The 22,369-nt window shown below is 46.5% G+C and overlaps 1 protein-coding gene across 1 annotated transcript in view; it reads left to right on the forward strand.

The window, feature by feature from the left end:
* The window catches only part of LOC148453451 (delta-like protein B), an 86,579-nt gene that overhangs the window by 45,504 nt on the left and 18,706 nt on the right, over nucleotides 1-22,369 (forward strand). Inside the window, exon 5 of the mRNA XM_088462094.1 lies at nucleotides 18,411-18,668. Coding sequence (XP_088318220.1) covers nucleotides 18,411-18,668 — 258 coding nt within the window. The remainder of the gene's footprint in view (nucleotides 1-18,410; nucleotides 18,669-22,369) is intronic.

Genomic DNA, 22,369 nt, shown 5'->3' on the forward strand with positions numbered 1-22,369 from the left:
ATCTGCTGTCGGATCTCGAGGTTTTGCCTCGAGCGGCCATTTAAAAAAAAATGCCTTTGCCTTTAATGGGCAAAGTGCTGATTGGCTGACAGAGCCGTCTGTCACGGCTCTCAGCCAATCAACATTATGGTGCTCATTTGCATGTAGCACGGACTCGTGAGATCCGTGCTACATGCATCTGTGTGACTGACAGTGACACAGAGCACAGATGGGTCAGTGAGACCCATCTGTGCTGCTGTGTATTTCAATGACACAGATGCACGCACGGACCAGGAGATCCGTGCTACTTGCATCTGTGTCATTGACACAGCAGAGCAATGACAGGTCCGTGAGACCCGTCTGTGCTGCTGTGGTAAAAAAAAAAAAAAAAACCTGTGTAAAAAAAGAAAAAAATGGCGTGCCCCCCCCCCCCCAAAAAAAAAAGAGCAACCAGCCCCGGGCATTAGTGACCCAGTGCTGGGTGTGCTTAAATACAGGGGACAAACGACGTAGGGGTCCCCTGTACTTAAGCACAACCAGCACCGGGCTAGTCAGAACCAGCGCTGGTTGCCAAAATACGGGGGACAAACGACGTAGGGGTCCCCCGTATTCTGCGCAACCAGCTCTGGGCTCTGATCCGGTCCTGGTTCTGGAAATACAGGGGAAAAAAATTAGTAGGGTTCCCCTGTATGTTCCAGAACCAGCACTGGACTTTTTCTAGCGGGGGGCTGATGCCACAGCCAGGGGAGCCCTTTCACCGGGCCCTCCAGCCGCAGCATCAGCCCTGACCGCTAGTCAGCCCAGGCCGGGGATCCCTGGAGAGCTGGGGACCCCCCCAATAAAGGGGTCACCCTCTCCAGGGCACCCCAGGCCCAGGCTGATAGCCCGGGGCTATCCCCGCCACCCCTGGTGGCGGTGGGTGGCGGGTTGATTGTGTGGTGTGGTGTAAATAAAGAATATCAAACATTGTCTTTACAAGTAGAACTGCAAGTCCCAGCAAGCCTGCCCCGCATGCTGGTACTTGGAGAACCACAAGTACCAGCATGCAGGGCATTAAGGGCCCACTAGTACCTGTAGTTCACCTGTAAAAAAATGTTAAAAAAAAACACATGACACACACACCGTGACAGTATAAGTTTATTAAACATACACACACACACACACACACACATGTACACATACTCACCTATGTAACCTGTAGCATCGGTCCACTTGGGACCTGTGAAAAAAAACATACTCACCATCTCCTATGCGAGGTTCAGTCCTCTTCGTTCCAAAGTAGGCATCCCCGGACTTGGCAAAAAAACAAAACGAAAACGCGATCCATGAACTTAGTACCGTTCTATAGAACGGTACTTCCCGAATGAGAGCTTAGCGGCGGGGTATCACCATGGAAACCCCGCTGCTAAGCGTTCATTGGCTGAGAGAGGTCATCTCCCGTCTCTCAGCCAATGAACGGCTCCCTCCATTGTAGTCAATGGTGGGAGCCGCAAGGTTATTAAAGTTTACCCTGTGGCTCCCACCATTGACTACAATGGAGGGAGCCGTTCATTGGCTGAGAGACGGGAGATGACCTCTCTCAGCCAATGAACGCTTAGCTGCGGGGTTTCCATGGTGATACCCCGCCGCTAAGCTCTCATTCGGGAAGTTTGTGGATCGCGTTTTCGTTTTGTTTTTTTGCCAAGTCCGGGGATGCCTACTTTGGAACGAAGAGGACAGAACCTCGCATAGGAGATGGTGAGTATGTTTTTTTTCACAGGTCCCCTATGGATACTTTACCGGACAAGTGGACCGATGCTACAGGGTTACATAGGTGAGTATGTGTGTGTGTGTATGTATGTTTAATAAACTTATACTGTCACGGTGTGTGTGTCCTGTGTTTTTTTTAAACATTTATTTTACAGGTGAACTACAGGTACTAGTGGGCCCTTAATGCCCTGCATGCTGGTACTTGTGGTTCTCCAAGTACCAGCATGCGGGGCAGGCTAGCTGGGACTTGCAGTTCTACTTAAAGACAATGTTTGATATTCTTTATTTACACCACACCACACAATCAACCCGCCACCCACCGCCACCAGGGGTGGCGGGGATAGCCCCGGGCTATCAGCCTGGGCCTGGGGTGCCCTGGAGAGGGTGACCCCTTTATTGGGGGGGTCCCCAGCTCTCCAGGGATCCCCGGCCTGGGCTGACTAGCAGTCAGGGCTGATGCTGCAGCTGGGGGGCCCGGTGAAAGGGCTCCCCTGGCTGTGGCATCAGCCCCCCGCTAGAAAAAGTTCAGTGCTGGTTCTGGAACATACAGGGGAACCCTACTAATTTTTTTCCCCTGTATTTCCAGAACCAGGGCCGGATCAGAGCCCAGAGCTGGTTGCGCAAAATACGGGGGACCCCTACGTCGTTTGTCCCCGTATTTTGGCAACCAGCGCTGGTTCTGACTAGCCCGGTGCTGGTTGTGCTTAAGTACAGGGGACCCCTACGTCGTTTGTCCCCTGTATTTAAGCACACCCAGCACTGGGTTACTAATGCCCGGGGCTGGTTGCTCTTTTTTGGGGGGGTGCACGCCATTTTTACATTTTTTTACACAGGTTTTTTTTTTTTACCACAGCAGCACAGACGAGTCTCACAGACCTGTCATTGCTCTGTGCCAATCACACAGATGCATGTAGCACGGATCTCCCGGGTTCGTGCTACATGCAAATGGCCACCATAACGCTGATTGGCTACCTGTCTGCCACTGCAGTGCCACTCCTAGATGGGCCACATGTTTGTGCCACCCACTTGTGTCGCTTAGCATAGTCATCCAGCTACTTCGGTGCAACCTTTTGGCCATAAAAACAATATTGTGAGGTGTGAGGTGTTCAGAATAGACTGGAAATGAGTGGAAATGAAGGTTATTGAGGTTAATAATAGCATAGGAGCAGAAAAACCCACAAATTCTGTGATTTTAGCTGTTTTTATGCTTTTTTTAAAAAAAAATACAGATCCAAAACACAAAACCCAGAACCCAAAACACGGAAGGGTGGTTTTGGCAAAACCAATCCAGATCCAAAACACGAAGAAAGATCCAGATCCAAAACCAAAACACAAAACACGAAAAGTGGCCGGTGCACACCCCTAACAATAATACAATACAATAATTGCCTAATTTCTACATCCCCATACTAATGTACTAATATACTAATGTACTAATGTATGGGGAGTGTGGAAATTAATGCAGGCGGACTTAACCAGGAGATATCAATGATATCTCCTGTGTTAAGTCTGTTAATGAATACTAAAATAACGGTAATTAAGGATAATGTCCTTAAAACCGTTATTTTAGTGTTGATGAATAGGCCCCTTATCTCTAACCTCTGTACTTACTGTGCTCCTGCTCTCTTCTCTATATCTATAACCTCTGTACTTACTGTTCTGTTCTCTCCTCTATATCTATAACCTCTGTAATTACTGTGCTCCTGCTCTCTTCTCTGTATCTATAACCTCTGTACTTACTGTGATCCTGCTCTCTCCTCTATATTTATACCCTCTGTACTTACTGTTATCCTGCTCTCTCCTCTATATTTATACACTATCTACTTACTGTGCTCCTACACTCTTCTCTATATGTATAACCTCTGTAACTACTGTGCTTCTGCTCTCTTCTCTATATCTATAACCTCTGTACTTACTGTAAACCTGCTCTCTTCTCAATATCTATAACCTCTGTAATTACTGTGCTCCTGCTCTCTTCTCTATATCTATAACCTCTGTACTTACTGTAAACCTGCTCTCTTCTCTATATCTATAACCTCTGTAATTACTGTGCTCCTGCTCTCTCCTCTATATCTCTAACCTCTGTACTTACTGTGCTCCTGCTCTCTTCTCTATATCTATAACCTCTGTACTTATTGTGCTCCTGCTCTCTTCTGTATATATCTATAACCTCTGTACATACTGTTCTGTTCTCTCCTCTATATCTATAACCTCTGTAATTACTGTGCTCCTGCTCTCTTCTCTGTATCTATAACCTCTGTACTTACTGTGATCCTGCTCTCTCCTCTATATTTATACCCTCTGTACTTACTGATATCCTGCTCTCTCCTCTATATTTATACACTATCTACTTACTGTGCTCCTACACTCTTCTCTATATGTATAACCTCTGTAACTACTGTGCTTCTGCTCTCTTCTCTATATCTATAACCTCTGTACTTACTGTAAACCTGCTCTCTTCTCAATATCTATAACCTCTGTAATTACTGTGCTCCTGCTCTCTTCTCTATATCTCTAACCTCTGTACTTACTGTGCTCCTGCTCTCTTCTCTATATCTATAACCTCTGTACTTATTGTGCTCCTGCTCTCTTCTCTATATCTATAACCTCTGTACTTACTGTTCTGTTCTCTCCTCTATATCTATAACCTCTGTAATTACTGTGCTCCTGCTCTCTTCTCTGTATCTATAACCTCTGTACTTACTGTGATCCTGCTCTCTCCTCTATATTTATACCCTCTGTACTTACTGTTATCCTGCTCTCTCCTCTATATTTATACACTATCTACTTACTGTGCTCCTACACTCTTCTCTATATGTATAACCTCTGTAACTACTGTGCTTCTGCTCTCTTCTCTATATCTATAACCTCTGTACTTACTGTAAACCTGCTCTCTTCTCAATATCTATAACCTCTGTAATTACTGTGCTCCTGCTCTCTTCTCTATATCTATAACCTCTGTACTTACTGTAAACCTGCTCTCTTCTCTATATCTATAACCTCTGTAATTACTGTGCTCCTGCTCTCTCCTCTATATCTATAACCTCTGTAATTACTGTGCTCTTGCTCTCTTCTCTATATCTATAACCTCTGTACTTACTGTGCTCCTGCTCTCTTCTCTATATCTATAAGCTCTGAACTTACTGTGCTCCTGCTCTCTCCTCTATATGTATTAACCTCTGTAATTACTGTGCTCCTGCTCTCTTCTCTATATCTATACCATCTGTAATTACTGTGCTCCTGCTCTCTCCTCTATATCTATACAATCTGTAATTACTGTGCTCCTGCTCTCTTCTCTATATCTATAACATCTGTACTTACTGTAAACCTGCTCTCTCCTCTATATCTATAACCTCTGTAATTACTGTGCTCCTGCTCTCTTCTCTATATCTATAACCTCTGTACTTACTGTGGTCCTGCTCTCTTCTCTATATCTATAATCTCTGATCTTACTGTGCTCCTGCTCTCTCCTCTATATGTATAACCTCTGTAATTACTGTGCTCCTGCTCTCTCCTATATCTATAACCTCTGTACTTACTGTGCTCCTGCTCTCTTCTCTATATCTATAACCTCTGTACTTACTGTGCTCCTGTTCTCTCCTATATATATAACCTCTGTACTTACTGTGCTCCTGCTCTCCTCTCTATATCTATAACCTCTGTAATTACTGTGCTCCTGCTCTCTACTCTATATCTATAACCTCTGTACTTACTGTGCTCCTGTTCTCTCCTATATCTATAACCTCTGTACTTACTGTGCTCCTACTCTCCTCTCTATATCTATAACCTCTGTAATTACTGTGCTCCTGCTCTCTTCTCTATATCTATAACCTCTGTACTTACTGTGCTCCTGTTCTCTCCTATATCTATAACCTCTGTACTTACTGTGCTCCTACTCTCCTCTCTATATCTATAACCTCTGTAATTACTGTGCTCCTGCTCTCTACTCTATATCTATAACCTCTGTAATTACTGTGCTCCTGCTCTCTTCTCTGTATCTATAAACTCTGTACTTACTGTTCTCCTACTCTCTTCTCTATATCTAATACCTCTGTAATTACTGTGCTCCTACTCTCTTCTCTATATCTACAAAACTCTGTACTTACTGTGCTCCTGCTCTCTTCTCTGTATGTATAACCTCTGTAATTACTGTGCTCCTGCTCTCTTCTCTATATCTATAACCTCTGTACTTACTGTGCTCCTGCTCTCTATATCCTCTTTACTTACTGTGGTCCTGCTCCAGAAAAACAGTGGCCAGTGCAATGCATATGCATGAAGCCACACGGAATCTCGCATAGACGAATGGTGCTAAAAATGGCTGCCCCGGACACCCAGAAAACCCGACCTGCCTGCATTTTTTTAACCACCCCTTGTTACCTCCCCCAAAACGCCGACTACCTGTCACTTTGTGAATAAATCCTCTCTGTGACTGCCATTGCTAATCCATCACCGCATGAGCAGTGCAGCTTTGGTGCATGTACAGTGGCAAAAAATCGCTGTATTGCATGCAAAATCCACATTGCGTCCATATCTGAATGAGGCCTCTGTACTCTCTGACCTACAAATATGCGTACCTTTATTTTCCCAGTGTCTTTGCTGTCTATCCTCAACTGTTATCATTTTCTCCCTTTCTTTTATATGCTTTGTATTTCCTTTCGATAATCTGGGGCATATTTCATTAAACAAATCCGCAGAATGTAAGTGTCCCATGCATGTATTTCAGGGTCCTGCAGCAGATTTCTGCAATAACAGCTGCTGTTTCCCCATTTCCGATCGCAATATAAACCTATGAGGGCTGATATATTGTGATATTCCAGAGCTTGGACCTGCTAGCTAGCGTCATATTAAGATGCCATTAGCACTTGTAGCCTAAGTGATTGCTGATGTGATCACTTTACTTTATACATTGTAGGGACCGGCTCCTATCGGAGCCCGTTCCTGGAGGTGACCAAGGATCAGAATTAGGGATTCGCTAATCTACTTGTAAAATCTAATAATGGTCTGTGTAAACAAATAACACCCCAAATGGTCATGACTGTAACCCCATCTATTATTGATCCTCAAGGAACTCAACTACATCACAGAACCATTGCGCCTTTTACCTGGCCTTTGCTCTTACAAGTCTTCACTCTCAGGTGCTGATTCAGAGTTGGAAGTGAAAAAAAAAAAGCTATTCACAGCAATAAGAGCCGGCTCCTTCGTGCGCATGCGTGAGACCCGCTACGACCGACAGCGCCGGTCTTAGCGGGTCTCTTTCCAAAGGGGGCGAGCTGTTGATGTTGATTGACAGCTCTCCCCGTTTGGAAGGCGGGCCGGAGGGGTGGCAGCCCAAATGGAGTCGTTCCCATGGGAACGTCTGCCGTTTGGGGGAGGCCCCACTGACATCACTAGTGATGTCAGTGGAGAGCTTCTGGCTCTGACAGAGCCAGAAGCTCTCCGGGGCTTACGACAAGTGAGACCCTACCTCAGGGTCTCGTCGTAAGCCCCGATGGTCGCGATGGTCTATGACCATCGCGACCATCACCCTAGCGGACGTTAGAGCTGTGGGTGTAAACCCACAGCCTAACGACCGAAACAGACGCTTGCATCCTGACCGGCCGCCCAGTTTCTGAGCGACCGCTTGCATCCTCCGACCGCCTCTGAATGAGGGCCATTGTTCCATGTCCTTCACTCCAATCATTATTCCATGTCCCTCACTCCAATCATTATTCCATGTCCCTCATTCACGTCTCCTACTGCATTACGTATCCGAGCTGCGTTGTCCAATGCAGCATCAGATAATCTGCGGAACATCAAACGCTAAGGTGCCCCATGGGGTCACACAGCCAGCCGCCCCATGGGGTAACAGCCGTGCACTGCAGGATGACGGTCATTGTTCTATGTACCAAACTATTATCATGGACAGCCCCCACACTCTGATTACTGCTCCAAGCTCTATTCCTTCACTGTGACCATTTATCTCTAGCCACACTTATGATTATTATTGTTATCCTTTATATTTAAGGCACCACCAGGTTTCTGCAGCACCATACAGGGTATATACACAGTGACAGTAAAACATGACATAGCAAGTAAGTGTAAACTGACGTATCTTTGGAACAGTCCAGAGCAATAATCTGACAAACTAGATAGGGTGCAGACTAGAGGTGTGGAAAGCTATATCAGGGGTAGCTTAACATATATTATGTCGATACAGTAATACCGCAATAGAGTGAGAGGTGAATCAGGGGAATCAGTAGGGTTCAATGATATGACTGTGAGCTGAATAATATGGCAATAGAGTATGATGGGTGGTATGTCAGCATGAGTACAGTATAATAAGTAATCAATGGAAGTTGAATATATATATATATATATAGAGTGAGATGAAATGAGAGAAGATAGTGGCCCTGATTCAGAGCCGGACGCTCTGACCAGAGCGCTCGCTCTGAATCAGGGCCCACCTCCATAAATATGGAGTGTCCTCCTGGACGCTCGTATAGCTGTGGGTCACCACCCACAGCCTATACGAGCGTGCAGGATGATGGTCGCGATGGTCTTGACCATCGCCAGTGCGAGCAGAAGCCTGCGGTTGAGTTTCTCAACCGCAAGGCCAGGAGTGATTTCGGCTCTATCAGAGCCAAAATCACTCCCACTGACATCACTAGTGATGTCAGTGGGGCCGGCTTCTGACGGTAGGCGTTCCCTTGGGAACGCCTCCGTCTGGCAGGCACGCCCCCGACACGCCCACCAAAGGGGGCGTGCTGTCAATCAACATCGACAGCACGCCCCCTTTGATCAGACACAACGAGCTCCCTCCGTCGTGCATATGCGCAGTGCACACCATCGACCCACTTGCGAGCGGACAGCCGCTCGCGAGTGGGTCTGAATCAGGCCCAATGAGTGTAATTACGATAGCACAGTACAGACAGATGATGAGTGTATTGTTGGGGGTAACAAGCGTATTGTTGGGGGTACAGTGAAAAGGGCACATTTACTAAAGGGAGTACAATGAACTTATAGAAGCATTAAAAAAAAAAAAAAATTGGGGGGCAGAGAGTATGGGTTCCCCCCCCAGTTGCCAGCAAGGATTAGTGAAATTATAGTGGAGAAATCCGCAGTGTGGGGGTCCAGCAGACACCAGGGTGGGGAATGGGACCTGCAAAATGTATGGGTCCCTCTTCCTAGGTACAACCAGCCCTGATGCCAGTAGCACTAAGGCTCTTCTCCGTACCTCCTGAGCTTTGGGTACAGTGGTATTAAGTAAAATATATAAAGAATATGGTTTGTTTTTTTACAGATGGACTACTGACTTTAGCAAGGCTGCCCGGGCTTGATGGCATTTGGGGAACAATATTATTTATAATATTTATTACCCATTACCTCCATACCCAAATTCCAGGGGTACGGAGAAGAGCCCTAGTACTATTGGCACTAGGGCTGGTTTTGGTTGTACCCAGGAGGGGGGGGCAACATGTTTTTTTTTTGTGGCCCCTCTCCCCTTAGGAAACCAGCCCTGGTGCCAACTGTTTGACTTCCATCTGCGATTCCACTAGCCCTGGATTGTAAAGCCTAGCCCTGGTAATAGAAAAATTAACCCCCCCCCAATACATTTTTCCACTACCAGCCTAGGCACAAGTGCTAGAGCTGGTTATACTTAGAGGGGGAGACCCCTACTTTCAATATAAAAAACAAAAACCCACAGCGTGAAATATGCAATAGCCCTCTTGACTGTCTATTGTTTGGTTATTTATGCTGGTGCGATTCCAGTGACTTTACAGCTAGCTGATTATTACATTCGGTGATTTGTATATTTAACTTTAGAAACATCCGAAGGCTGCAATGTGTTGTGCCAAAAATATGGTGAGATTGTGACGAGATTGCATGTACTTGCATTCTATTCAGTGCTGCTGGAAAAACCCAACTTTTTAAATATCAGACTATTACAGCCCCCCATATCCCTAATGCCCCTTCACTCCAGGGTTGCTATTCTGCTAATATGCATGCAAAGGCAGTTGCTAACATCAGCGGTGATATGCAAATGATTGCATTTGCATAGCGATCGCAGCCTAACATAAGAACGCCCACTTCCCCTTACTCACATCCATATACTTTAGCTATATAGCAAAATAATTGGTAACATTGTACCCATACCCAGACCTTACTCAGAAATTGCTAACTTCCATGCACGCTATGAGAAATTGCTAACTTCCATGCACGCAATTAGAAATTGCTAACTTCCATGCACGCTGTGTGTGACATCGCAGTGGCTAATTTGTGCACGCCCCTGCAACGGCGAGCGAACGCGCTGGCACGCCTTTATTATCATTCTTGCTTGTAGCTTCCTTTTATTTCATCCCCAGCATCTCCTGGCCTTCCCTATCTCTTCACTGGCCCTTCGACATGAGGCCATGCCCCTTTTTTGGGTGCATTATGTCCCTTTGAAAAATGAGGGGGGCGCCAATGCTCTTTCTGGCACAGGGCACCAAAATATAACGGAGGTTAGAGCTAGAACCGACAGCACATAAACTTCTAGGCAGGGATAGAGGGGGTTAATAAAGTTAAACATGTTTGTTTGTTTGACAGCAGGTAGGCAGATGTGATAGGGCGATAGGTTAGGGGGCGTGTTATGTGAGACGGTGTGGTGATAGGATGAGAGGTTAGGGGGCGTGTTATGTGAGAGGATGTGGTGATAGGATGAGAGGTTAGGGGGCGTGTTATGTGATAGGGTGTGGGGAATCTGCTGCGGTAAAATCTGCCTCTTTGAATTTGATCTCCCACCCTCCCTCCCCTATTGTGTTTTATGTTGGCTTTATTTCATAGCAGGGAAAGACCGGCAATATTGAAGTGTCCATCTTGCGGCAGTAATAGCGGTGCGCACCCCTTCAGTGCACTGATAGGCTGATTTCACCCTTTTGGGGTCAGCAGCACCTCTTGACCGAGCAGGATGAATGGTGCATTGGCATGGGTGTTGGGGCTGCATCACTTGCTCTGAAAGGGATAGTTGGCCCTTGCAAGTTGTAAGATCACACCTACCCTTGTCTGGGATAGTTGGCCCTCACAAGTTGTGATATACTTTTGGCCTAAGACAAGTGGACGCTGGTTATTTGCCGTTCTTTCTCCTGCCACCATACCTACCTTGTAACTAAATAAAGCTGACCAGTTAATTTAAACGGCATAACTTGGTCTCGTGTGTTTATTTTAAGTATGTTTAGTTTAAGTTTATGGGCACAGCTATCATCTGACGATAGAAAGTTTAAAGTCTAGTTACGGCTCTGACCAAAATATAAACAGAACACAAGTAACAATTAGCAACACAATTCTCCATACACAGTACAGCTGGGAAGGTGAAGGCTGTCATAAAAGTGCTAGAGAAGAAGACTGTGAGACATTGGGGAGGAGGACCCTGCTCCTAAGAGCTTACAATCTAGGGGAGATGACATGAGGCATGAGTATGTAGAGGGGGACCTGAGTGCAGGAAGTAAGCAAGGTAGAGATGGCTGAGGCGGGAGGGACAGAGACTTGGTGACTGTTATGTGGTGGAAGGGTATGCTTTGATGAACAGGTGGGTTTTCAGTGCACGTTTGAAGTTTTGCATTTAATGATCTATCTCCATTTATACGTCTGTGCTTTTAGTACATATCCATAACTATTAATACACCTGTCTCTCCCCTCTGTCCCCATTGATTTACTTGTACTCTTACTACAGCTCTACTAATACACCTGTCTCTTCAATTTGTCGCCATTGATATACCTGTAGTCTCACTGCAGTCCTACTAATACACCTGTCTCTCCCCTCTGTCCCCATTGATGTACCTGTAGTTTTACTACAGCTCTATTAATACACCTGTCTCTCCCCTCTGTTCCCATTGATATACCTGTAGTCTCACTGCAGTCCTACTAATACACCTGTCTCTCCCCTCTGTCCCCATTGATGTACCTGTAGTCTTACTGTAACTCTACTAATACACCTGTCTCTCCCCTCTGTCCCCATTGATGTACATGTAGTCTTACTGCAGCTCTACTAATACACCTGTCTCTTCACTTTGTCCCCTTTCATACACCTATAGTCTTAAGCTTCGTACACAAGGAATGATCAGGTAACAATATCGTTGTGTGATCGTCCTGCGCCCTCCCTGGTATGCTGGATGATCGATATCGATCATCCAGCACTCAACCAACAAGCCAACGACTATAACTGGTCAATATCGACCAAGTTGACCTGCATGCACGGGCGATGGATGATATCGCTATTGTCCATACGTGCTCGCACTTCGCAGGTCGTTGGTGAGTTGGAAGGGGCCGAAAACTGAACGATTTGAATGATAACGATATGAACGATATCGTTATCGTTCAATTCGTCCATTTTCTACCGTGTGTACGCAACTTAACTGCAGCTTTACTAATACACCTATCTCTTCACTGTGTCCCCATTCATACATCTGTACACTTACTACAGCTCTACTAATACACCTGTCTCTCCCCTCTGTCCCCATTCATACACCTATACTCTTACTACAGCTCTACTAATACACCTGTCTCTCCCCTCTGTCCCCATTCATACACCTGTACTCTTACTACAGCTCTACTAATACACCTGTCTCTCCCCTCTGTCCCCATTCATACACCTGTACTCTTACTACAGCTCTACTAATACACCTGTCTCTCCCCTCTGTCCACATTCATACACCTGTACTCTTACTACAGCTCTACTAATACACCTGTCTCTCCCCTCTGTCCCCATTCATACACCTGTACGCTTACTACAGCTATACTAATACACCTGTCTCTTCCATCTGTCCCCATTAATATACCTGTACTCTTACTACAGCTCTACTAATACAACTATCTCTTTACTTTGTTTTCATTGATATACCTGTACTCTTACTACAGGTCTACTAATACACCTGTCTCTCCCCTCTGTCTCCATTCATACACCTGTACTGTTACTGCAGCTCTACTAATACACCTGTCTCTTCCATCTGTCCCCAATAATACATCTCTCTTAATTTAATCCTCCCTAAAACACCTGTTCTATCACTGTTATGTCCCTACTAATACACCTGTCCCCTCACTACATTTTGCTATTTTATTATTGTTTCCCAGCCTGTGCTCAAGTCTTTTTATGCACAGACATATTCATTCTCTTTTACATCACTACCAATGTACACATTAATCTCCAGATCTACACTAGTTCAAAAAGTGGTTATCCGGTGGATCCCTCTGCGTGAGTTAAGGTCCCCATACATCTGTGACGGATCACTGTATATTTAACCTTCAGTTTAAGGTACCCATACATCTGCGATGGCTTGCCGCGATCCTGCAATGCTGCAACCTGGCATCGCAGGATTGCAGAAATCCAACATGTTGGATTTTCCTGATTTGACGATCGTGATCAAAAAATGATCGTAATTGTCTAATCGGGGACATTTAACATGTAAAAACTTCAGCGATCCTGTGACGGATCGCTGAACATCGATGGTGGGTGGTCGGCATTTCCGATCACTTTGATTCATTGCGACGATCCGTCGCAGATGTATGGGGACCTTTGCTCAGGATAGCCGGTGTTTTCAAGCTGCTGAAGCCAGTGAAGTTGTATACAAGGAAGCAGTCACTGGCTTCAGCAAACCCAGAAAACAGGAGGTCAGAGAGGCACACAGGGGCCTATTCATCATTACTAAACTTTCCCTGGAGGTAATTAGGTTTATGACTCGCATGGAGTTCTACCTAATTACCAGAGGAATTCATCATTCCTCCTCCCTATAACTATCTATTCTGAAAAGCTGTAATTTTTGCGATGACAGCTTTTCAGGAAATAGATAGTTATCCCTGTCTACACTACCTTACCGCAGCTGGAAACAGTGCTGCGCATGCGCTGTTACATTCGTTAACCCAGCGCATGCGCAGCACTACCTACACATGCGGTAAGTTTGTGTCCCCCCCCCCTCTGCTAACCTGATCCCCCTCCCCACCGCTCACCTCCCCCCCCTTCAGCACTTACCTGTCCGCACAGCAGCCTCCGGCTCCATCCTGCTGGTCTGTCACATGGTCTCCCAGCAGACCACAGTACAGATTAGAAAAAAAAAGTTTTTTTCTTTTTCTAATCTTTATTGTGTTCTGCTGGGAGAACACAGTGTCTGACTAGCCTCCGGAGCCAGAGGACGCAGCAGAGCGCCGGAGGAAGACGCCGCGGGACCTGTCCACCTGGAAGCAGGTAAGTTTCAACTGCTATTCGCCACCTCCACAGTGGCGGATAGTACCGCCATCAAATTCCGAAAATTCATAATTTTCGGAATTTGATGAATACCATAATTTCCACATCCCCATACTAATGTATGGGGAGTGTGGAAATTAACGCAGGGGGACTTGGCAAGGAGATATCAGAGATATCTCCTGTGCTAAGTGGCTTCATGAATACTAAAATAATGTTATTTAAGGAAAATGTCCTTAACGTTAATTTAGTGTTGATGAATAGGCCCCATAGAGTGAAAATTCACTGTAAAAACTTAGGAGCAATAGGAAAAAACAGTGGACATTACATAAAGATTGACAGGATGGAAAAGTGAAGTTATATAATCTTATTCACAGCTGGACATAAATGCAAGTAACAAATTTTTATTTTTTTTCTTTATCCTTTATTTATATGGCGCCACAAGTGTTCCGCAGCGCCTTACATAGAACTAATAAGTGAACAAGAAACAAGTAACTTACAGTACATTTCAGTGCAGGACAAGGACACGACCTATATACATTGCTACAATAGCAATTAAAGCATTCACAATAAGCACCCGGGAGTTGGCAGTCACGTGGTAGGGTCCCTTATGGGGAGTAAAGAGTAGAAGAAAATGTAAAGAGAAACACATGAGGGAAGAGGTCCCTGCTCGTGAGAGCTTATATTCTAAAGGGGAGGGGCAGACAGACAGGCGTGACACAGAAGGGGAAGATAGGGAGGAAAGAGCATGAGGAGGGTTAGGATGAGTGGTGGAATGCCTTGATGAAGTAGTGGGTCTTGAGAGCCTGTTTGAAGATTTGTAGAGAGATGGAGAGTCTGATAGGGAGAGGGAGAGCATTCCAAAGGTAGGGAGCAGCACGGGCAAAATCTTGGATGCGGGAGTGGGAGAAAGTAATCAGTTGGCAAGAGAGGCGGCATGCATTTGTTGAGCGAAGTGGACAGGCGGGAGTGTGAAGGGAGAGAAGGTCAGAAATGTATGTGGGAGAGGATTTGGTGAGGGCTCTGTAGGCGAGTGTAAGAACCTCTGAAGGGAAGGGGAGCCAGTGTAGGGCTTGAAGGAGAGAGGAAGCAGATGTAGAACGTCTGGAGAGGAAGATGAGCCGAGCAGCAGCATTGAGAACCGATTGTAGTGCAGAGAGGTGAGAGACTGGGAGTCCAGCTAGGAGTAAGTTACAGTAGTCCAATCTGGAGATGACCAGTGAGTGGATGAGGTTTTAGTGGCATCCTGGGTGAGGAAGGGTCTAATCCTGGAGATATTTTTCAAGTGGAAACAGCAGGACTGCAAGAGGTGCTGAATGTGTGGTTTAAAGGAGAGGGAGGAGTCTAGGATAACTCCAAGACAGCACACTTTGGGGCTAGAGGAGATAGTTGTGCCATCAATAGATAATGAAACTGTGGGAAGTGATGTAGTGGAATAGGGTGGGAAGATGATCAGCTCAGTCTTAGACATGTTAAGTTTAAGAAAGCATTGGGACATCCATGAAGAGACAGCAGAGAAACAATTGCAGATACGGGTAAGGAGCGAGGGGGAGAGCTCAGGGGTGGAAAGGTAAATTTGAGTATCATCAGCATAGAGATGATATTGGAGGTCAAAGGAGTTTATGAGTTCACCTAAAGAGGATGTATATAGGGAGAAAAGGAGAGGTCCAAGAACAGAACCTTGGGGAACTGTTAGTGGAAGTGGGGGGGAAGAGGAGTCATGACAGGACACAAAGAAGGAACGATCAGAGAGGTAGGAGGAAAGCCAGGAGAGGGCAGTGCCATGTAAACCAAGAGAGTAAAGGATTTGCAGGAGGAGAGGGTGGTCTACAGTGTAAAATGCAGCAGAGAGGTCAAGGAGAATGAGCAGAGAGTAGTGGCCCTTGGATTTGGCAGCAAGGAGGTCGTTGCTGACTTTCGTGAGGGCAGTTTCAGTAGAGTGGAGAGAACGGAAGCCAGATTGAAATGAGTCAAGGAGGGAGTGGGAGGAAAGAAAGGTGGTAAGGCGGTTATAGACAATACGCTCAAGGAGTTTGGAAGCAAAAGGGAGAAGAGAGATGGGTCGATAGTTGGAAAGTATGTTAGGATCAAGGGTGGGTTTTTTAAGAATGGGTGAGACAAGGGCATATTTGAATGTAGAAAGGACAGTGCCAGATAGTAGGGAGAGATTGAGGAGGTGGGCAAGATGGGAAAAGGCAGAAGAAATAGGAAGGGCCATGACTTCCTCTAAAGAAACAGGGGAGAAGGATGTCAGAGTTGGTGAGACCGAAGGGGAGGGGTGGTCAGGGAAAGGAGGGGGAGGAGTGCTGAGGGTCTGATGGGATATGATGTCCTCACGTATGGAGTAAATTTTAGATGTAAAGTAGGTGGCAAAGTCAAGGGCAGAGAGCGAGGAGGGGAAGGACAGAGGAGGGAGTTGAAAGTGGCAAAGAGACGCCGGGGGTTTGAGGACTGGGAGATGTTCTTGAAATATGATTGTTTGGAGAGAGACAGGGCAGCACTGTATAAAGAGAGAATAAATTTGAAATTTAGGAAGTCAGCCTTAGAGCGTGATTTTCTCCACTTTGGGATTTTTGGTCTGAAACTTTTTTTTCAGTACACAAGCAGAACTTTTCACGCTGTGTCTTTTTTTCCTGGCATGCTGCACTCGCGACTCTAGGCAACAAGGGGGACAGAGGGAAGGGGATTAGAGGGGACACGTCGTGGCAGCCAACATACAGTAAGGACGTCGTGCCATGATGGCCAACAAGAAAACAAATGCGCCTGCCTGGAGGGTATTCAAACCCAGTTGCGTCTAGTTCATCAAAAGCCTCTAAGACACTGTCACACCTATTAATGTAACTGAGATGTAAAAGCAATATTACATTGCATGGAACACTAATAAACCGTATGTTTATTAGTGTTGCCTTTCAAAAAAAATAAATGTAATATTTGCATTTTGTTCGATTAGGATTTCACACGCTCCAAAGGAGTACTTCTTTTCTACGCTATGGCCATTTACTGTAATGTGTCTGCACAGTGTACTCTGGGCCTGTTTCAGACCCGCTCACGAGCACATAGCGCTCGCAAGCGGGTCGATGGTGGGGTACTGTGCAGCAGGCGCGCACCATGCGCATGCGCAAGCCCCGGAGCGAGAAAGAATTCCTCTCGCTTCGGGGCTCACTACAAAAGGGGCAGCTGTCGATGTTGTTCGACAGCTCTCCCCGTTTTGTAGGCGGGGCGGGGGGGTGGCTACACAAACGGAGGCGTTCCCGAAGGAACGCCTGCCATTTGTGGGAGGCACCACTGACATCACCAGTGATGTCAGTGGAGAGCTTCCTGCTTTGTTAGAGCAGGAAGTTCTCTGGGGCTTGCGACGGACGAGACCCTACCACAAGGGTCTTGACGCAAGCCCCGATCACCTGGCCGCTCGCAAAAGGTTAGCGAGCAGCTAGGAGGCCGGAACAAAAAACGCCCTGATTCAGAGCGAGCGCTCTTCAAGAGCGTCCGGCTCTGAATCAGGCCCTCTGCTCTTTAGCATCTTTTGCACTCGCAGTCACACCACGCCTCTGCTTATATTCCTGGCGCACCTGCTCCTGTTGCTTGCATGGGGCTGTTGGTCGCATTTGTAGAGGAAAGTGTAGATACTGGAGCTGGTGCAGAATTGGCTGCAAAGTGGGCAAAAATTACCCTAAGGGAGAGTGCAAGGACAAAATAGCGTATTTCCGCACAAGTACACACTGATGGCGATGACTAGTAGTAAACCAGTATAATCGCCTAGTTTACTACTAGTAATAGTCATCAGCGTGTACGTGTACTTGCCTTATAACATCCTTATGCCAATTCCGCATCCGATTGTAAAACAACTAAGACGCCAGCTTGCATCGTCTTAAGATGGAGCATTTCCACCACTGTGCGTAATTACATGCACCATTAATTGCACCATTTCTCCGTCTAAGTATGGCCTCCTATGTGAGTGGCTGTGCGACTTTGTACACAGCCTCTATCAATGACAAACCTGCAACGCCAACTAAAATTCTCAGACCATGCGTCCGATTCTGTGCTGCGTTTCAGGACGCATGTGCTGTGCAATTCAGATGAATGCGCAGACTTAAAACATTGGCCGTTAGCGTGCGACATTGACACCACGTCCACCACAAATCAGGCCCATGATATGCGGTATTAACCCTGTATTAGTCCCATAGTGCCATGGCTTCCATATTGTTAAGGAGAAAAAGAATTGCCAAAGGTGCAACAACTTATTCTACTGGCTAAGTTTCTCCCAGGCTGGCTTCCTCCACTGGGCATCGGGCCCACTGTGAGAATGCAAAGATATCCGTTCTCATGTGGTGTCCAAATCGGAAAAGTATGTGTTAGGGTGACACAATCAGGACAGGGTAAGGTGACAGGACAGAAAAGAACATTTAGTGCATTAACTAGATATGGAATTGTATTAAATGCCTACACTATGCCATATTTGTATCACTAACCATTTCCTCACTCTCCCTTGCAGAAAACACTAACAACCTGCTCAGCCGATTGGCCACTCGTAGACGTCTATCTGTTGGCGAGGACTGGTCCCAGGACATACACTTGGGGCAGCAGAGTGAGCTGCGTTACTCCTACCATGTCACTTGCGACGAGCATTACTATGGGGATAGCTGCTCTGATTACTGCCGCCCAAGAGACGATACCTTCGGTCACTATGTCTGCGACCAAGAAGGAAAGCGTTTATGTGTGACTGGCTGGAAGGGGGAATACTGTGCTGAGCGTGAGTATCCTGTTATCCTGTGTACCTGTTACTAGCACTGTGACTATTGTCCTGTGTTCTTTAACACGGTGTTCGTGTCTCTACATTATTGGCCTGATTCAGAGCCGCGGCCCGATGGTCTGCGTACGCGCATGCGCACGCCTCGTTCTGTGCGTGCGCGAACTACACAGTGCGTTCTAAACCCTCTCGCTCGCCCAGCAAAGCCTGCCCAGTGTAATGAGTGACAGGAGAGGCCGATTGTGGGTGGTAACAGGGGCAGTCCAGTAATAACGGGGGGTTGGAGAGTCGAACGCAGGCGTGCCTGAGTGTTTCAACGTCATTTCAGAGGCGTGCATAATTAACAGGCAGCGTCATAGTACACATCACTTGCCATTTTTTAACACTGATTTCCTGGCAAAGCTTGCGGTAGGGTAAAGCAACCGCAAGCACTGCGTTTGCATCCGATGGTGCTCAATGTACCAATGTTTTAATACACTTCCTGGAGATGACTTGTGCTGTTGCCCTGTGATGTTGCATTGTGTCTTTGTGCCCTGTGATGTTGCATTGTGTCTGTGTGCCCTGTGATGTTGCATTGTGTTTTGTGCCCTGTGATGTTACATTGTGTCTGTGTGCCCTGTTATGTTGCATTGTGTCTTTGTGCCCTGTGATGTTACATTGTGTCTGTGTGACCTGTGATGTTGCATTGTGTTTTGTGCCCTGTGATGTTACATTGTGCCTGTGTGCCCTGCCCTGTATGATGTCGTATTGGTCTGTTTGCCCTGTGATGTCGTATTGTGTCTGTGTGACCAGTGATGTTGCATTGTGTTTGTGTGCCCTGTCCTGTGTTACATTGTGTCTATGTGCTCTGTGATGTTACATTGTGTTTTGTGCTCTGTGATGTTACATTGTGTTTTGTGCCCTGTGATGTTACATTGTGCCTGTGTGCCCTGCCCTGTGTGATGTCGTACTGTGTCTGTTTGCCCTGTGATGTCGTACTGTGTCTGTTTGCCCTGTGATGTCGTATTGTGTCTGTTTGACCTGTGGTGTTGCATTGTGTTTTTTTGCCCTGTGATGTTACATTGTGTCTGTGTGCCCTGTGATGTTACATTGTGCCTGTGTGCCCTGTCCTATGTTATATTGTGTCTATGTGCCCTGTGATGTTACATTGTGCCTGTGTACCCTGTCCTGCGTTATATTTTGTGTCTGTGTGCCCTGTTATGTTGCATTGTGTCTATGTGCCCTGTGATGTTATATTGTGTCTGTGTGCCCTGTCCTGTGTTATATTGTGTCTGTGTGCCCTGTGATGTTACACTGTGTCTATGTGCCCTGTCCTGTGTTATATTGTGTCTGTGTGACCTGTGATGTTGCATTGTGTTTTGTGCCCTGTGATGTTACATTGTGCCTGTGTGCCCTGCCCTGTATGATGTCGTATTGGTCTGTTTGCCCTGTGATGTCGTATTGTGTCTGTGTGACCAGTGATGTTGCATTGTGTTTGTGTGCCCTGTCCTGTGTTACATTGTGTCTATGTGCTCTGTGATGTTACATTGTGTTTTGTGCCCTGTGATGTTACATTGTGTTTTGTGCCCTGTGATGTTACATTGTGCCTGTGTGCCCTGCCCTGTGTGATGTCGAACTGTCTGTTTGCCCTGTGATGTCGTACTGTCTGTTTGCCCTGTGATGTCGTACTGTCTGTTTGCCCTGTGATGTCGTATTGTGTCTGTTTGCCCTGTGATGTCGTATTGTGTCTGTTTGACCTGTGGTGTTGCATTGTGTTTTTTTGCCCTGTGATGTTACATTGTGTCTGTGTGCCCTGTGATGTTACATTGTGCCTGTGTGCCCTGTCCTATGTTATATTGTGTCTGTGTGCCCTGTGATGTTACATTGTGCCTGTGTACCCTGTCCTGCGTTATATTTTGTGTCTGTGTGCCCTGTTATGTTGCATTGTGTCTATGTGCCCTGTGATGTTATATTGTGTCTGTGTGCCCTGTCCTGTGTTATATTGTGTCTGTGTGCCCTGTGATGTTACACTGTGTCTATGTGCCCTGTCCTGTGTTATATTGTGTCTGTGTGCCCTGTGATGTTACACTGTGTCTATGTGCCCTGTCCTGTGTTATATTGTGTCTGTGTGCCCTGTGATGTTACATTGTGTTTATATGTGCATTGCCCCGGGTTGTTGCATTGTGTCTGTGTGTCAGTGCTGTATAATGTTGTGCTGACCCTGACAGTTCTTGCTAGGCTGCACTAAAGGCACATTATATTTTCTCCACTGCTAAATATGGAAAGGGATTTCCAGCAAAGAGTTTCCCAAAAACAAGCTGTTCAGATAGATGGTCCTCATTTAGATTCAGGAGGAAATGCCGCTAAAGATGTTGATCTGAGATGGATGGATGTCTTTATACAGACCCAAATGGGGAGTTTCAGCATGCAGCACATGCACAGATGCACATTAATGCACTTTGGATTATGCCCGGCCTATTCTGATTTGGACAGATCTTTGCCAGACGATCACAGCCATTTTGTGCCAGACTTAGCACCAGCCCCTAAAGGAGCACATTTGCACCCACACAAACCATCCTGCAATACAAGAGCTGCAAATGTAATAGTAATTGTCGGCATTGTCAAACCCATCCTAGGCTGCGCATGCAGTCTGAGGAGGACAAGACACGGCCACATCTGGGCCAAAGGTAGCTTCTAGGCCTTGTCAAACACAATGAAGGAATCAATGGACACAGGGCCTGATTCAGACCCGGACGCTATTTGCAGCCGCTCGCTCTAAAAAAGGGGCCGGATATTTAAATTGAGCGCTCGCACTTTGCGGTGTGAGGACGCCTCTATGTCTGTGCGAGCGTCCGGTAAATGCGCTCGCTATTTTTTCAAGACGCCCCTTTGCCGTTCGAGATTCACATCATCTCCTGTTTTTATTAGATTAATCGGGAACATCGAACGGCATCTGAACTGCTCTCAGCGCTTGAGTTAGGAATTACTTGCCGCAATCACTGCGAGCAGTTCAGGCTAAAAGACAACCAAGTGACGTGGTCGATGACGCTCCTTTGCTAATTATGCACTCCCATTAAACGCCCTTTTGACCGTTGGTCACACCTGCGTTCGCACAACCACTCCCCCGTTTTCAAGCACCTTCCCCTGTTACCACTCACAAACGGCACATTCTGTCACTCAAAATAGCAGTCCCTCTTTGTTTTACGAGTGCACGATTTGCGACTGCAATGACTGGTTGATGACTGCGAACCATACGCATGCGCAGTTGTGCGACCATCGCTCAGAGCGAGCGTGCGGACGCTTACGAGCGGGTCTGAATCAGGCCCACTGACCGAAGTGCCCAAAGTGGTTTCACATTTAGCAGAGGAAGCCTTAAACAACTGAACCCCCTGAAAAATGTATCGGTGCAGATGGCTGTGTGTACGGGTGACCCGCAGACCGCCCTACACTAGTTGCAGGGACCACCGGCGCTGACATCACAACTGGGGGGGGGGAGAAATTTAAATGCCCGCCGAGTTGTGATGTCAGCCAAGACATATCGAGTGGCCGATTGGTCAGTGTGTATAGCTCACCAATCGGCCGATCTGATGGCGGACTCGTCTGCTGACCAATCCATCATTACAGTCTGCACCCAGCATTAGCTGACCCCTCAGTGAGAGGTTACGTCTAGTGCCCCTGCTCTGTTCTTTGTCACTGAGTCTTCCTCTACATTGTCATTTATTGGA

Source organism: Taudactylus pleione, unplaced genomic scaffold (genome assembly GCF_031769625.1).
Source record: "Taudactylus pleione unplaced genomic scaffold, aTauple2 ptg001150l, whole genome shotgun sequence".
NCBI lineage: Eukaryota > Metazoa > Chordata > Amphibia > Anura > Myobatrachidae > Taudactylus > Taudactylus pleione.